At 32.3% G+C, this 17,823-nt stretch overlaps 1 protein-coding gene across 50 annotated transcripts in view; it reads right to left on the bottom strand.

Moving 5' to 3' along the window:
* The window catches only part of RBFOX1 (RNA binding fox-1 homolog 1), an 881,332-nt gene that overhangs the window by 5,484 nt on the left and 858,025 nt on the right, over window positions 1–17,823 (bottom strand). For 8 of the 50 annotated variants that reach the window (XM_068698945.1, XM_068698971.1, XM_068698987.1 and 5 more), the window contains one exon: window positions 10,258–10,310. The exons of the other annotated variants lie outside the window; for them this stretch is intronic. In XM_068698945.1, the coding sequence (XP_068555046.1) occupies window positions 10,258–10,310 (53 nt within the window). The remainder of the gene's footprint in view (window positions 1–10,257; window positions 10,311–17,823) is intronic. 50 annotated transcript variants of the gene reach the window in all.

Raw genomic sequence — 17,823 nt, 5'->3', positions numbered from 1 at the left:
TTCTGTTTAAATGCTGGTATCCATAAATGCCTATCTTTGGAAATATATTTGATCCTTTGAGAAAAAAAGAGTTCTTAGTTCAGGTTTGACAGTGACTGCATACTCTGCAGCCTCTTTGGTTGGAAGGAGCATAACCCTGGTAACCTTCCACATTGGGATGTAAGCATTGTAATATTTAGAAATTTAAAATACTTAGCTTTGATGGTGAAAATACCCAATTGATATGGGCCATTTGAAATAACAGAATGTATTTCTCATTCATCTCCACTGAAGTAAAAAAGACACCTTATTTTCCTCTGTATGCTTATGCCCATTTTAAAGTCCGAGAATCCATTTTAAAAATCATTATGATTCTAATTCTCTCAAGTCAAATCTCATGTAAGAAAATATCTAGAAAGGCAAAATAATTAATTTAAATCTAGACTTATTTCCAGCTCTATACATTTGCTTCATATCCCTAGTAACATGGAGGATGAATTGTAAGTACTATTATACTATTATACATGCTTTAAAGTCATGACTTATTTTTAAAGCAACAGGAATTGGTATATTTTCCAAACATACTGTTTTGTTTTGTTTTGTTTTCTGACTATCTGGTATTACTGTAATGCTAAGGAAGGACTGTAAGTTTAGAACTGTAAGAATCACATTAGTTTTGGTGTAGTGCAAGCCATTAACTACAATGGGACTTACTGTGACCTTTTTTTTCCTCACCACTCTGATCCCCATTTACTGCTGCATAATCAACTATGTAATAGTGCCCCACAAAACAGAGAGCATAGTGGGTCACCCATGGCAAAGGATTAAGTGGCCAAAATGCAAGGGGTTCTTCTAAGTAGGAGCGTACAACATATTGCTCAAGCTTTATTAAATTAGGTTTATATTTAACCTAAATCATCACTGAAGTGATGAGCAAGTGGTATAATAAACAGTCGTGGTAACAGTGGTTAAACTTGTTACATCAATATTTTACTGAAATCTGGACAAGATGGAACATATGGATAAATAAATATATTAAGCAATTTCCAAAGAAAGACCAGATGACTGTTCCAAGTCAGTATTTTTCATCCTATTGTTTAAACTATGATTCTTCCTTAAAACAAAAGAGTGGTGAAGTAATCCTAATGTAAAAATTGTGACCTAACTTAATCCCTGCTTCTTAAAAATAATGTTTTACATTTACATTAAGAGAATGCTGAAGTTTGTACTGTTATGTTAGCATAAAAATGGTATTTCAGAACCAGTAAAGTTTGTATTCTTTTTAAAATACAAAACATTCCTAATTCTTCCTTTATCTTTATTGGAATCCCACTTGAATAAATGTGTGTAATGTAAACATGTAATAAAATGTAAAAAAAAAAAAAAAATCTTCTAAATCTTCTCTAAAAGAAAATAAAGTATATAAAATTAAATTGCAAAATTCTCTTTCTTGCAACCTCCTACATACACTTGATGCATATAAGCACAACCATGGAAGAATATGTTTCCAAAGGGGAGAGAATCCATGCTCAGATATTATCTGGGAAAAATGCATTGAAATTCCTCTGTGACGAACAGACTTTTTCCTCCTCAGGGTGACCTCTACCTTCAGAATATGATGGTTTTATTATGATTAATAAATTTCATTTCCACAGAGGAAAGGAACAGTGTCAGCTTAAACTTAAAGCAAGTAGGTTTCTTTTTAAATGCTAATTTTTAAACACACCCTTGCATGACACCAAATTTAGAAGCTCATAAGGTTAGCAGAATAGATTCTGATTTTCATGCTGAAAATAACACAGATTTAAACTATATTGTCACACTGAAAAATCAGTAAACTAGTATAGTCACATAGTCATTGGTTCATTTAGTCACTATTATGCCAGCATACTTTTTTCTCATTAAATTAGTGGCATTTAAATGCTTTGTGATAACTTACCCTGGGAATATTCATTCTAGGTAAACAATTTACTAAAATTTAGAACATGTAAATGGCAAAGTTTTTACAATGACTTCATAGTTGAGGTGATTATCTATGCATCTTACAGAATATTAAATCAATGTATCAGTACTGTTATGTGCACTTACAAATTCTTTACTCAGGAACACAACAGATGAACAATTTTGATGCACCAGTAATGCGAATGAGGTAAGTTTCACTATTTTTCAGTATGTCTAGAACAAGTATTCAGGACACAGCATGAAAAAACATAATATTTGCTAGCATTTAGTTTTACTGGCACTGGTTTTTAAGTAGCTTGACCAACACCTTACTGGGAAATACTGGGGGGAAAAAATCATCATTGCAATGCTAACATTTGTAGCATTATAGCAGCAAACTCTTTACCAAAAAATAAATCCTCATATGGTCTTCTCTACTCAGGTTATGTGTCATTTTTTTCAATGATTTTCTGTAAAAGGTTTAAAATTGCTCAAATACTATATAAAAGGGTATTTTGTTTTGCCCACTGCACAAACAGAAAAAAAAAAAAAAAAAGAATTAAAAATGGTAACCAAGAGACATTCGTTTTAGTAGTGCCTTTGAAATTGAATCTCTTTCTTTAAGTCATCAGTAATAGGTATTACTAGAGACTCTTAAAAATACGGAAGGTTTGCCTTTCTCTAATTTTTTGCCTTTCTCTAATTAGGTTTTTTAGTTCTTTGTTACTGTGGTTGTATTTTCATATACATCTAGGACAGACAATCTGATACTCACTGGAGACAGTTGGAAGATCTTTAATAACACATCTACTATAGAGTTTAATGACAACATTAATAAAGAAAAAAATCACACTATAAAGTATACAACAAGTTAAAACATTTTCCTCTGTTGTTAAAAATCATAAAATGAGATATATTTTTTAAACTTCTTAAAGGATCTGATGTGCATAGATTTCTGAATACTATCACTTCCCCCCACTTTTTAAGACTAGATATTGCTAGAAGAACTGCAGAAATTGATGATTCCATTATCATATAAAAACAGAAGTTAAAAATTTGATACTACCTCAGCCAGTGATCAAGTAAAAATTAAAACTGAAAATAATATAACAAACTAACTGCATGATCTCTTCCCTTGTTGCTTTCCATATTACAAGCAATGCATATGTATCCTCTAGGAAGCTCATATTTCTAACTCTTCACAATATTACCCATTTACTAGCTTTGATTTTAATAGAACAATCAAATCATAAAATTGCTGCTTCTTCAAACCTCTATGTGTTGAGTCTTCAAAAAGTATAAACTTAAATTACACAAATACTAGTATTTCCACTTATTACTAAATTTTACAAAAAGGCAACTGAACAAGTTAGCCTTAGCTAGGTAAGAAAAGGTAGAATACAATGCAGAGTGGTTCAGTATTCCTACCCTAACAGTTCACCTAGGAAATGAGTTCTATTGCAGGATGTGCCTCTTGCTGTTCACAGCTGGCATAAAAAGGGCAATCCAAATATTTCCTCCATTAGACCTTGATGCAGAATTGCAATACAATTGTAGACAAAAGACATGAAGATTTCAGTGAAGCATTGGAAGGAATACAAGGAAAGCAAGTTACCTGGCCTTATCCAGATAAATGATTCCAGTAGCTAACCAACCTGTGTTTTCTCTTGGTCACATGACTATTATGATACCAAAACCAGGTGACAGCAGCAGGAGCTCCTTTGTATCCACACCAGTTACATAACATATTGCAGTATTTTAACCTCAGTTGGTCATCACTGTGCAGCAGTGGTTGTCCTTTCACTTAAAATTCTCTACTGATCAGCTTATGGTGTCCAAGGCATCTGCAGCCAAATATTTTTAATACTTTCGGATATTAATACCAAATAACTTTAGGCATTTAAGTCATGTAAGTAAGCAATGAGTCTCTCTAAATAGCTCATAAGGAAATGAGGAAAGAAGTCTGTCCTAAGTTTTTACTTAATTCTGAGGAAAAAGTTTGAAAACTGCTGATAAAAACAGTTTCCAGTCATTTTCCTTGATTGTAAAAGTTAAAAATGTTAAAATCCACTACGAAAAGTTTTAAATGCATAATACCAAACATTAAGATAATTCTGCAGGAGCATAAAATATTCCTTTGCATATAATTTTCCTCTTCCACTACTGATAATGCTTTACAGTATTGTGATGTGCAGCAGAAAAAGACTTGGGAAGATGTATAGACAGACATAGCACAATGAAATAGTGAATCTTCAAGGTATACTGCAGTGGTAACCTCCTGTATATATTGAAGACCATGCAGGATTTCCTGTTAGTATAGCATTAACATTCCTAGGTTTTCACAGAGATAAAAAGTGACCATAGTCTATAATGATAATAAATGATCATAATAATAATAATTAAAAAATCATGATAATAATATATCATGATAATGAATGATTTCAACAAGGGATCTTTGTAAATACATTAGTGATAACATTAGAAGCAATCTACATTTTTCTTCCAGTTGGAGCCAGAAGAAATTTTAAAAGCCTATTCAGATTTATCTATATGCAGGGAAGAATTTCCAGCTCTTGATTTTGTTTATGTAATATCTGAATTTGGCCAGATAATGAATTTGGCCCATTATTAATTGGCTTACTAATTATTGCTAATTGATGCATCCTTTGCAGAAATTTCCATCACTGGTGTTCAGACATGATTTTAATTTTTATTTCTGAATGACAACCTACAGCTTTTTTTGAAGTCTGTTATATGTTTACCGTCATCCAAAGTTGAGCTGCCACCTTGTTAAACATTTAAAAAAATATGATTGATATCAGTCAATTTGCAGAAATACAGAAATGCAACAAACTGCAGCACAGGTGACATCCCTCCTGAGCTGGCCCTGAATCAGTACTATGTAACAACCCCAGTGACAAACCACAGCTTAAAAGCTCTGTCTCAAATTTCAGTCTTGCTGTCAGGATTTACAAATGGACAAAGGCAGATTCCACTCAAGTCTGCACTTGATATTTACTTAAAAATGCAAAGTAATTATGTGCTACCAACAGCACCTTTTTGTATAACCTCTCTTCAATAAAAAGAGACTTAATTTATATACCAAAATAAAAAGCCACTGGGCAAACTGAGGCTTGCCATCAGGTGACACCTTGCCATCAGGTGACACAAACTGTTGTATTTCAAAGGAAAACAAGCATTTTTATTTTTTAATTTGTACAGCATTTGTCTATTACTGCTGCTGTTATATTTTGTGGCAATAAACCCTAAATAAATTCTGATCTAGTTCAGTAACAAATACACCAGACAATTCTTACATTACATTCTAAAGCAGTCTTTTTTGCTTGTGTGTAAAGTTCAGTAGTACACAATAACATTTTTGTTTAATGTTTTAAATGTTATATATAACCTCATGATATTCATATTGAATCCTTGTTTATTTAATTTACTATTATATAATCATACATACAGCACACACACAAACCACCTTTCATGTGTCCTGCTTTCAGTCTATGAGAAAAAAAAATCTGTTTGTTTCATTAAATAATAGTAAAAAAAAAAATAAAAATACAGGGAACGCACACATGCTTATATGCACTTGTTGAGGGCAAACACGGATTATTCACTATTTCTGTTTATCAAAGGAACTTCACATTGCAAATCCTCCATTTACAAATCACAGAAACTCAGCTTTTCTTAATCTTGTCGTGTTGTCACAATTGACTAGCCATGTGAACTGACCTAGAACTGTAAGCATAGGGAAGGCAAGCTGTCAAAGAGATAATGACAAAGATGCCAAAAAGGTCTGCCAGTGTTTTCAGTCAGTGAGAAAAGGAATTAATCAAATTTTAAGAAAGAGCAGAGAATAATCAAAGCATTTACTGTTTTTTATCAACTGATCCAATAGCTGAACATCTTTACCACACAACTACTAAGAGCAATAACAGCAGTAACAAAAAGAATTCCATGTAAGCACTATTTACAGCAGCAGTAAAGGGAAGTTTGAAGCACCAACAAAAAGGACACTTGAATTTATAGAAATTTAATAATGTGCATTAGTACAACATTCCATAGTTTTTCCAGTGCAAAAACTTCAGTATCTGCTATTTTTTCACAGGGAAAACCTGTAGAGACTTAAATAAATGCTAGCATAAAGACCTTACAAATGCTCCTTCATCTTATTTTTTTTTTTTTAATTCATCTGATTAGTGGAAGAGATTAACATAATAATAAAAGCATTTTGTAGAAAATGGTTATTTTCCTAAATTGCTTCATGAAATGAAAACAATCCCATAGGCAATGATACTAAGAAAGAAACCTCTCACTACTGAACCTATGTCTTTACACAATAATTCAAAAAGGCTGATGCAAACCTCCCTAAAACTGCATTTTTTCCAAAGCAGCTTGTATAATATCTACTGTTTGGAAATTCATTTGAAAGAGTACAATGTGATCAAAGTCTCCTACCAGAAACCTAATATGTCAATGAGATGTATGCAATGATGTATGGCAAAATTTGACCAGAAAAAATTATTTATGTACATACATAGCAGAGGTAGACCACAACAGGTACCTTACCCATTCTAAACACTCTGTCAAATATTAATTTGCTTTTAAAGAAGTATATCCATATCTGCTATTGTTTCATGACTTAAATTTGTGGTAGTGTTAATGTTGACAGGTAGTATACAGGAAAATTGCCATGACTTGAGCAATTGCCTTAATTAAAAATTGCCAATATTTTTTTTCAAACTATTTTGATAGTATTAATGTTTGCCTCTTCACACTGCCTTTTTTATGACATGTTTTTCCTAAATTGAAAATTGAACATTTCAGAATATTTGTTTTGGAGACTGTTTCTTCCTCCAAATGGAGGCCAAAACCTTAATGCAGGACTATCAACTTCTAAAGCGTTATAACACATTTCTTTCACACACACACACACACAATCCCACCTCCTAGGGATTACTCTGCTCAAATTTTATATAAATAAACACGGTTACAATTGGACATATATTATATCCACTTTTACCATACTTCATTTCAAATTCAGGCTTACATATACCTTTTCCTTTGTCTCTGTTATTTCAAAATCATAAATTGTATATACACTTGGGAGAAAAAATAATATCAGCTGTGTTGATATATATAAATAATGACACACTGGATTTTAAGAGTGGTGTATATACGGAATAATGATCCTGTTCCATTTTAACACAAAAATTATAAAATGCGATACGCAGGTACATCCTAGAATGAACTTGGTAAAGACACTAGAAAATATTTTTTTCTTTATAAACTATGAATTTTGACCTTACAAAACTTAAAATAAAAAAATATGTACTGAACACTGATTTGAAAAAATCATTAAAAATATTAAAGATTCAAAATGAAAAATGTTCTCTAACCAACATGTAAATAAACCATAAGTTTACTCTGGGTTTCATTCTGATTTATAAGGAGACTGATAGGCTAAGATCCATTTTGCTTCCATCAGGCAGAAAACTCAGGATTAATTCTCCTCTAATATAACCATTGTCAGAGTTTTGCTAGAGGAAATTCTTCAGAGATCCTTGTTTAAAATTCCATCATCAAACTGAAAGCAGGTTTCAGATAGTTTCCCTACCTCTGATCTAGTTTAGGTCTGCATACTCTTTAATCATGCCTGCCAGAGAAGATCTATCCCAGAAGCACAAAACTTCTCTTCTGAAGAGTAATTATTTTTAGCTTCAAAATGCACTGGATGCAAAAGCAAAATATTTTAAAATTTCCCATGAAAGGATCCCTCTGTCACACACTAGCATGTCTTTCCTGTGTATAATATTCACGCAAGAACAAATACACATACAGAAATAGAAACATGTATATTGACACATTGGCAATAGCCTTTCATTTTGGTTTTCAAGATTACTTAATTTCCTAAACTAGGAAAAATAATGTCATGTAGTTGATGGTTATATGTCCTCTGGCAGAAATGATAAAGCATTAGGAAGAGATGAGTGATTATTATCAGCAGAATCACCCAAGACTTCCCATTTCTATTTGATGGTAAAGCTTCAACCAAAAACTTATTTGTTTTATTATTATCTGAAATCTACAAACACTTATATTCTTTACAAGGAAACAATACAAATGTGTATATACTCACATTTCAAACATTGAGCATATTATCAGAACCTTCGTCTTAAATCACTTGAATTACTGTAATTGAGTTTAGAAGCACTACTAGCATATAAAATTGAATCATAGGTGTATTGCATGCATCTGAAAAACCACATGACTGTCAGCTGCTGTTCTGAAAAATTATGAATCTATATTTACTTCATGTATTAAAACACAGAACATTAAATAACAAATTAGTTCAAAGGCAGCCTACTGATTTGAAATACCAAACACAATTTTGGCAATTTGTACCACACAGAAATATGGGCCAGAGTATGATTTTTTTTTTTAATATAGCCAGAAGTCCTTTAAATTATGTCACTAAAATTTAAATATACAAGGAACAGAAGATACAGGGTTGCTCCGTTTGATCATATAATAAAAAAGGCACCTACAGTTACCTATCATTAATATTTATCATACTGTCAAGAACATACCTAACAAAAACACCCTATTTATTGCAACAATTCAATAATTTAATTTATAATAAATATATTTAAATATATAAAAATATTACTGGTAAATTTATAACAATTTACCAGTAATTTACTGGTAAACTGAAAAGTTCTAGTAAATATACACAAAAGTCCATTTTCTTCTGTGTACAGTCCACTGAATTTACTGATGAACAAATATATTATATTATTGACTGGAATTCCGGAGTAGTGATTTACAGCATATGTATAGTATAGTCTTGGATACTTGAATTCTGTGTGAACTGAGGAAGAAAATGTCTACAGGTATAACTAATGCTTAGAAGGGTTCACTCTGTAAAAGAGGGAATTGTTTTCAGGACGAGAAAATTATTAAAGACCACATGTCTCACCACATGTCTCTGTCAAGAATTCCAAGTTCAAAAGTTGCTAAAATGAGTTTCTGCATACTTACTTAGTAAGGCATTGGTTTATAAATTAGTAGTCTAATGAGTAGTCAGCTCACTATAATCCAGAACAGAATAGGAAGCACAGGTGAAATAAATGAATGCCAAAATACAAATCTAGTGAGACCAAGAAAGTGTCAAATGTTCTCAAAATGTATTCTGCTAATAATTCGGGACTCTGAAAAATTCATTTTTTATTTTTTAAAAAAGGAAGAACTTTTCAGATTACTAAAAATGCTGTGGTCAAAAATACCATACCAATTATAACAATCTCAGCATATTGTGGCTTTAGCTATGGTCTTCTTTTTCATAAATACATGGTTTTTATTTGTTTCGCTGTAGGTCACTCTAGGATAAGCAGAAAACTCATCACCTTTATATCTGTTAATGTACAACTCTATATAAATAAACATTTCTTAATACCAACATTTTGTTCACACTATATATCCTTTCATCCTTCAATACACACAGCTCCATGAACTCAGCAGATTTTTTTGTGTAACGCTATCAGCAGAATACGGCCCAACACCGTTACTAATTATTTTGGCTTTTGACTTCTTACGTAGCGACATAACATCATCCTTACCTGTATTAAGACTAAGATTGTTCAACATCTATTACTTAAAAGACATTAAATCCCTTGACACATATTTTATCATATTTTATATTTATAAATTACCATTAGTAAACACTTTTTGAAAACATTTTTAATTCTTCTGTACCCAACATGACAGTATACCAGCAAAGTAGATAAGACTTTTTACTTACTAGAGAGTGATCTAGTAACACAGATCACAGAGGGGACACAGACCCCTCTCTCCCACTATCTTATCCATAGGATAGACTTTGTGAGTGCTTTAGGGTCCGCAGTACCCTTGTGGGCAATATTTGCCCCCAAAGAGTTGAAAAGAAAACTGTTAAATCTATAGCACTTACAATGTCCTACATAGATCTATCTCTACCTAACTTACTCTTTTCATTAGTTTGTTTTGTTTTGACTTTTTAAGTCACAATCTTGATTGTACTGCACATTACGTTTTTATGAGAAGGCTTAACATATCCTTATTTTTCTAGGCCACATAATATTTAAACTGAAAATAAAACACCAAAGTCAGCAAAATAACCTAATGTCTTTTATATGGCAGAACCTAAAGACTCAAACTACAAATTAATGAAGCTATTCCAAAAATTTGTATTATGGACTTTCCTATGCTTTCTCTTACGATTAAATGCAGCATGTGAAAAAGGATATTGAGACCTGGATGGATGCATCAAGAAGTATCAATGATTGTTACCTGCAGAGGTGTTACAAGAAATTTCATCTGCTGCAACGAAGACGAATTGATTTCTGCAAGAGAAGATAAAATTCACAATACTGCTTGCTGACTGGGAAATGTGCTAGCTCCAATTGACTTGATGTTTACAGATGGGGTAGGGTAAGGGTGCTTAATTTTAATGAATGTAGCAAGAAAAAGTGTTGACGTATTTCAGTACTATAGAGTTTATAGCGATCATGAGGTAGACATGCTGGGATCTTTTAAATGAAATAATGGTGACATTTGGGTATGGACTATGTACAAACTCTTGCATTGGAAGCTTCATGTTCAGTGTTACAGGTATGTCATGTCAATATATTTATGAAGTCTAACAAAAATCAAATTATATTTATATTGATATAGATAGATATTAAAGGGAACTAATGGAAATATGTAGAAAGTGATACTTTTTTTTTTTTAAATGCAGTTTACTTCATATATCTTAAAGGAGAATATTGAAAGTAAAATAACTTTATATGTCTAAATATGATTGCAATCAGAAAATGAATTTTCTGTGATTTATATATAAAAAAGGACATAGTATATTTTCATATACTGTCATCCAAAGATATACAAAAGTGTTTTTTTCAGAATCTCATGAGAATAAACTAGAGGTATAAGCAATTTAATATAAGCCTTCTCTTGCAAAATTCTTTTTTTTTTTTTTTTTTAACCAGGTAACATAAAAAGAGAAATACTAAATACAGTAGTATTTCAAAATCTAGGAAACTCCATTATAGTAGAAATCCCAATTTGCCCTTTTTGAAGTCAAAGCAAACAGGATATAGATTAATGGAAACTATATTTAAGTATTAACATCAAGTGATTCCTTTATATGCATATGCATAGCTTCCTTGGATGATGTTTGTGTTGTGCAGGAGTAGTAAAGAACATGGGTGAAATTATTTGAGTGCTAGTTTGCTCTGAATTGCAGCTAGCTCCTCCAGCCTGCACTGCATGGAGAAAAAAGAGAGTTTTGCACAGCTTTAATGCAAGAGTCTACCAAATAAAAACTAGAAGGAACTACATCTATCTCGTACTGAGGACCATTGGAAAACTCAATTCTGTAAAATAATGAAAACTGTGTCAAGCATTAAGTGCTCTGAAGCTCCTATTGAAAACTATTCAGTTCAGGAGCAAACATCTCTTAGGTGTAACAGAATCTTGAAGACCTAAGTGAACAACAACCATTTCTATTACTTCACCTCCGGTATATTAAAGACACTTGAAATTCGAGTTTAAAAATCTGCGAACCTGGTTACTTAAAAATTCACATGTTGAAAACCAAAGAAACAAAACAAAACCGAGGGATCATAATATAGGGACAGGAACAAGATTAAGAACAAAAGCAGTAGCTTCTTATTGCCCCTATCTCAAGAGTTACTAGCACCTATCATCTAGCATAAATGAACGTAGTGACCAAATCTTATTTTTCAACTAATTCCTTCATTTTCAATTGGATGTATAGTTTGGTAGTTTTGTTCTTTATTTTATCATCTACAGCAATTTAACAAGCTAATGAGATCTATCTTGTACATAATCTTAAAAAGATATCTATATTAAAAAAAAAAAGAGGATAAATTGATTATAATAAATACAAAGCTACTCCTTATTTAATAGATAGCATACTTTGTCACTGAAGTTAACTCATACCACCTCTTTTATTGTCACCTCTTGCGAAAATTACATGTAAAGAAACAGATTATTTTTCCTAATAGAAGCAATTCAGACTTACCAGCTACTAGCATACAGAAAATCCTTTTCATTTATGTCTGTGAAGTTATAAAACTGTCTTTCCATCTAATGAAAACAGCCAAAAAAGTGTCCAAGAAACTCTTTGTCTCAATTCAGAACATGTGTTCACATGCAACATTGACTCACAGATGCTATATCTTCAGATGCCAAAGTACAGAATTATCTGTAAAAATAATATGCTGGTTTTCTTATTTACAAGACAGCAGAACACTAATTTCTATTTGTTTTTGTTTGTTTGAAACCACAGATGCTACTGAAACTGCTCTAAATTCTCACCTTTTATTACCAACTCTCCAATAATTACTGATAGAAAATGCATTAAAAAAAAATAACCTGAAGTGATAGCTATCAAAAAAAAAAAAAATCTACCCAAAACATTCCCTGTTATACTGCTTCAATTTACATAGGAACATACTATCTTTGCTATATTTTGCTTTTGTAAAATTTATTTCACAACACTACAAATCAAATTTGAAAGTAAGGAAGAAGTTGCATATTATTGCACACAGGAACTGTGAGAATGAAAATGATACTGTATTAATCTACAGGAAGATAAGACTAAATTGTAGTGTTCAGTAAACTAGTTAAATTTTTTGTAATATCTATTTGTTATTGGTAACAATTCAAAGCACTTGTTTAGTAGCTTGATGGCTTTAATGTTTTTACAGAGACAGGTTTATAATTTAGCTAATTGTGTACTGTTATTTGCATAGACTAGAGGCAGAACTGAGAAGTTCAGAGAACTCAGAAGTTCATGTGTCTCACTTGCTGTCCAAAGGACATATTATTCCTTAGTGTGGAAAACCCTTAATTTACAGGACTCCTGAGTTCAGCTGACCTAATGATGCATCATATTCCATTTATCTTACAGCATATGAAAAGCAGACCTGGAAAAGGGCAGCTAACCTAACCCAGTCCTTTGAAAATGTATCATTGTTTCCTTAAAAGACCAATTACAAGCACTAACTGCAGTGAGTGTACAAGGCTTAACCTCATGGGTAAGGTATGGTGGAAATTCAAGATGCATTTTAGGTTGTTTTAATGTTGCTCATCATTTCTACACTTTCTGTTGACTCAAAAAGGTAATATATATATATGTAGAGTCCAACTTTATTGTAAAATAAGCCCTACTCAATCTTTAAGATACAGAATTGTTTTCATTAATTTAGTTTACGTGTTAACAATGAAGGCAAAGGACAAAATTTTTACTGCTCATTGTTTTATATTTCAGGTGTAAAACCCTCACATATTTAAAATAAATAAGACTTTTTTTCTCTTCTTTAAATATATATTTTTAAATTGTTACTAGTTGTAAGTGAAATAAATGGTCAAATTGAAAGAGTAACATGAGAAATACATTGATTTGATATATACATTTGATGTATACATTCAACATGCCAGATATTCCCACCCTGGGCTAAATGCAATCCTTTTAAGTGCTAGAGCAGTACCCTTAAACAACTTGAGCTCTCTGATGTTAACCTAGACAGTGTGGGTCACAAAAATGTACTTCTGGGTCTCAAAATGGCCATATTCCATCTGAGCACCTATTTCCCAGGGCAAATGCTTATGCGTGACGTTAGTTCTCCTATTTCTATATATCAATTTCTTCTAGTAAATTGAGAACTACCACAGATTTTTTACCAGTGTGGTAATAAAAATGTTTTTAAAGTCAGAAAGAACTGTTTAACATTTAATATATTTCTTGAATTAGAACAGAAACAGAGGAAGAGGACTGCAAATCTAATATTGAGTGATTTTTATGTTTGCTCTTACTTTGGGGCTATTGAGCCTCCATTATTCCAGTTTTCAAAAAGGTTCAGCAATGTTCTATTTTCCTCTGCTCCTTCCTCTTGCCAAAATGGTGCATCTATCCATTTTTAGGAAGCTTTATTTAAAATCTTGTTTCTGACAAGTGACCTTCAGCTGTGCTGAAGTTATACAGAAAAAAAACTTCCATACATTTAATTCTAAAGCATACTGACCTAATATGGAAGTTATATGTATATCAAAACTGAATTTAAGTAACACCCTGTATATGAATTTTAGTAGAATCATGTCAACAATTTGCAATTACTGTGTAGTATTTTTAGCTTATATTTCTACCTTAAGCGTGTTTCAATAGTTCTGACTGCTTTTTCCACTCACTTTTAATCTATGTTCTCTGGGAGTTATCTTCAAGTTTGTGATTCCTGATATTCGAGTCACCTTATAGAGTATGTGGTCCTTCAGGAAAAAATTACAGTATTAACAGAATTTCTGTTTAACAAACATTTATGACTTTTCTTCAAACTTTTCTAAAAATTCCTTAAAGTTTTTCATCTTTGTAAAGACTAATACCATCAGTTATTTGAATGACAAGTAGATACCAGAAAAGACAGACGCATTCTTGCTTAAACCAGAATGGTATCTTTGATACAATACTGGAACATTAGGTTCCTTCACATATAGAAAATTGGGAGCTTCTCCTCACTGAGAAAACAATGTGAAACTTTGGAGATGCTAAACTACTTAAATACCAAAATTCTGATAATTCATTTATACATAAATATATACAATTATTATCATATTCTCTGTATCTAATTAGACTTAATGTTTAGTTTAGAAGTCTGTGGCATCTTAAAGTAAAATGGAGCTCAGAAAGAGCAGCATCTTACAATGGAGACTCTGTGGTACAGTACAAAAATAACTGATCTTGTCTGACCCATAGACGATTTGGCATTTTTGCTAGTACGAAAATTCAGGACATGGAAGTGGAATATATCAACAGAATCAGAGAATGGATTCTAGACACATTATATATATATATATATATATATATATATGTATATATATATATATATATACTGATTTGAGGGATCTAAACAGTATGGAGCACTACTCCAGGATAATTTCAGGAGAGAAATCTTTGAGTGCTCCCCCGAATAGTTTCCTTAAAATTGCCCCAGCCTGAGAAAGGAAGTGCTCTTCGTGCTTTGCCTGCACTACTACATATTCTTTAAAAAGCATCAAACTATTACTACGTTTTCCTTCCTGCAGTCATTGCTCCTGATATTTTTTCATAGTATGTGCAGCTCTGTGTGTTGGGAAATTTATATACTTAGGTGACTGTGGATTAAGAGCCTGTTTGCAGGGCACATGTGACAAACTACCAAGTGTTGCCTATGTTCTTTCTTCTCCCTAAAAGACTGGATGACAATTGAATTTTCATCTAAAAATTTAAAAATGTAAAAGAAATCACAATAGTCATGATACAATGGTTATGTTTCATATACCAGAATTCTTGGACTTTACTTTCTAACTTCAAAAACTAGACAAGAATCATTTTGCTTAATACAGAGGTGCAGCCCCCTCACAACAAAACAGTTGAGCAACTGCTAAAAAGAGCGCAGAGCCATGGAGAAGAGGAAATTAAGATGAAAGAAAACACAATACTGAGCAGAAGTTACAGTGGGAAGATTTAGACTACATGTAATCAGTGACCATCATGGGGTTTGCAAACGCAGGCAGTATTTAGATGTCATGGATCAGAACCTCAGCTGGTAATGTTGATGCAGCTTAGCAGAAAGCACTGACTTCACTGAAGATATTCCAACTTCAACTCTCCATAGTATAGCAATGATTTTCCCCAGAGGTACTATATATGGTAAATCTATATATTTCTCCATTCTGTTATTAAAGATACCTTATTTTTTCTTAATGTCTAAACTTTAAGACTTCAGCATTCTTCTAGGACTCTTATGTTGAGGGTTATTCCATTGTAAATTATAGCATAGCTAACAGTTGGCTGGTTGAAAAGTTTCAGAATTTCCCTTTAAAATAATTTTGTGAAGTCGTCCCCAATTCCCTCATTCTGATCTCCTAAATTTAAATATTTAGACCATTAAATAATTTAAACATTGATATTAAAATAACTATAGGAAATTTGATTTTGCTATTATTGTGCTTTATATTCCCATTTCTGTAAGATCAAAGAACATTATCACACTCAGAGCATTTGAATCACAACACAAATACAACTAAACAACTTCACAGCCATACCCATTAATTATATTAAAGTAAAAATAAAGCCATAAACAGGAAGTATTTCATGATGTATTCACTCAGTGGTATCAAGCACTAGTCATAACTTGGATGACCTGATGTGCCTTAGGAAAGTATATTTTACTTTTAGACTAAATTCTTCAATGCCAGGTTCTTCTCACCTATGCAATTTTTTGTTCACCCTAATTACTAACAATGATACAAAGACAAAGGGGAAAATCAGATATTCTACTTTCACTTGGGCATTCTGTTTTCAGTTTGAAAAGATAATGAATCTCCCACTTTCATTCCTGACCTTTTAATTCAATGCTTGTTTCTGAAATTTTTAGGCAGGCCTTGAGAGCATATGGAGTAAATCCCTGCATCAAAATAAATTAACATTGCTACTTCTGTAAATATTACCTCCCAGAAAAAGGATAAGCTCATCTTTGTTGCCTGAACAAAGGTACCTCGTCCACTGGCCATGACTCAGCTGCCATTCCAGAAGATCATGTGTCACGTCTACCTGTGTGGGTGTCCCACATGCCCTAGAGTGTCTCAGATGGCATGAGATGCCTGCTTTCAGGTGGCTTAACCAAGCCCATGATTGGGTTGCCGGGTCAGGCAATTAAATTAGCATCTCTGCATACAGGACATTTCAGCATGATTTAGCCAATGACAGGATGGCACACAGAATTTAGACTGCCAAAGGCTGCCAGAGACAGGAAAGTCAACAACTCTCTCTCATTAAGGTTTCTCCTAGCTACAGTCACATAACTTCTTTAACAGCAATAATTAGCTTTAATACCAGAAAGCACTTTTGCAATTGTGAAAAATACATTTTCAAGATAAAAATATATATATATATTTTTAAATGTATATTAAGAAGAAAAAATCCCCAACTCTTCTGGACACTAACTGAAAGGTGCATTCTTCAAGACCTGTGATATGCTTGTATTAAATTATTTATTTAGAGAAAAAAAATAGTTAAGAGAAAAATGGTCAACAGATTGTAACTTATATATCAAGGATTCACCTAGGACAAGAATCTTTTTTAGTTCTGCTACTGAACTAAAGCAACTAAGTAATTTACTCAAACACTATAAGGTGAGAGACTCATTTTAGCATAGCCTAATGTTAATACTGTATGGTGCATTAGGGAATCAACTGCATACACTGGAGATACAACTCTTCGGACTTCTCTCTCTCCTCCCATTAACCCTTGAAAACTATAATGAATTAATTTTTAGCAAATTGGCTCTATACTTTGGAACTTACTGTTGCTGCCAAAAATATTTTTAAAATGTTGCCAAAATCTTGATCAATCTCTCACATCATAACCCATGGAATTTCTATAGACCTTTTACCAGTATTTTAAATCTGTACATACCTAGTTCCAGATTTATGTATTTTTTTAAATCAGAGCTAAACAAATATGCCTTGCTCTAATTCATATTATCTGCTGTATCCATGGAATTTCTCTATGTATGAAGGAGTATAATATAATATAATACATAAATATTATTAATAAGACCATAAAGAGTTTTAAACTGCACATTTATCTGCAAGATGAACACAGATTTTTAACTAGATCTTAACATTTTTAAGTGAAACCTAAAACTAACGGGCAAAACTCTGAACTCAGCATGTAACAGTAGAATTCATACTGATTTCAGTGGCATAACTGCTTTAAGATTGGCCATTTCCTATCATTAATACATCCTATACACTTAAAATAAATCCTCACTTCAAGAACCAATCCAGTAC

Source organism: Anas acuta, chromosome 15, assembly GCF_963932015.1.
Source record: "Anas acuta chromosome 15, bAnaAcu1.1, whole genome shotgun sequence".
Classification (NCBI taxonomy): Eukaryota; Metazoa; Chordata; class Aves; order Anseriformes; family Anatidae; genus Anas; species Anas acuta.
The sequence above is the reverse complement of the archived record's forward strand: the minus strand, read 5'-3'. Positions and strand labels throughout refer to the sequence as shown.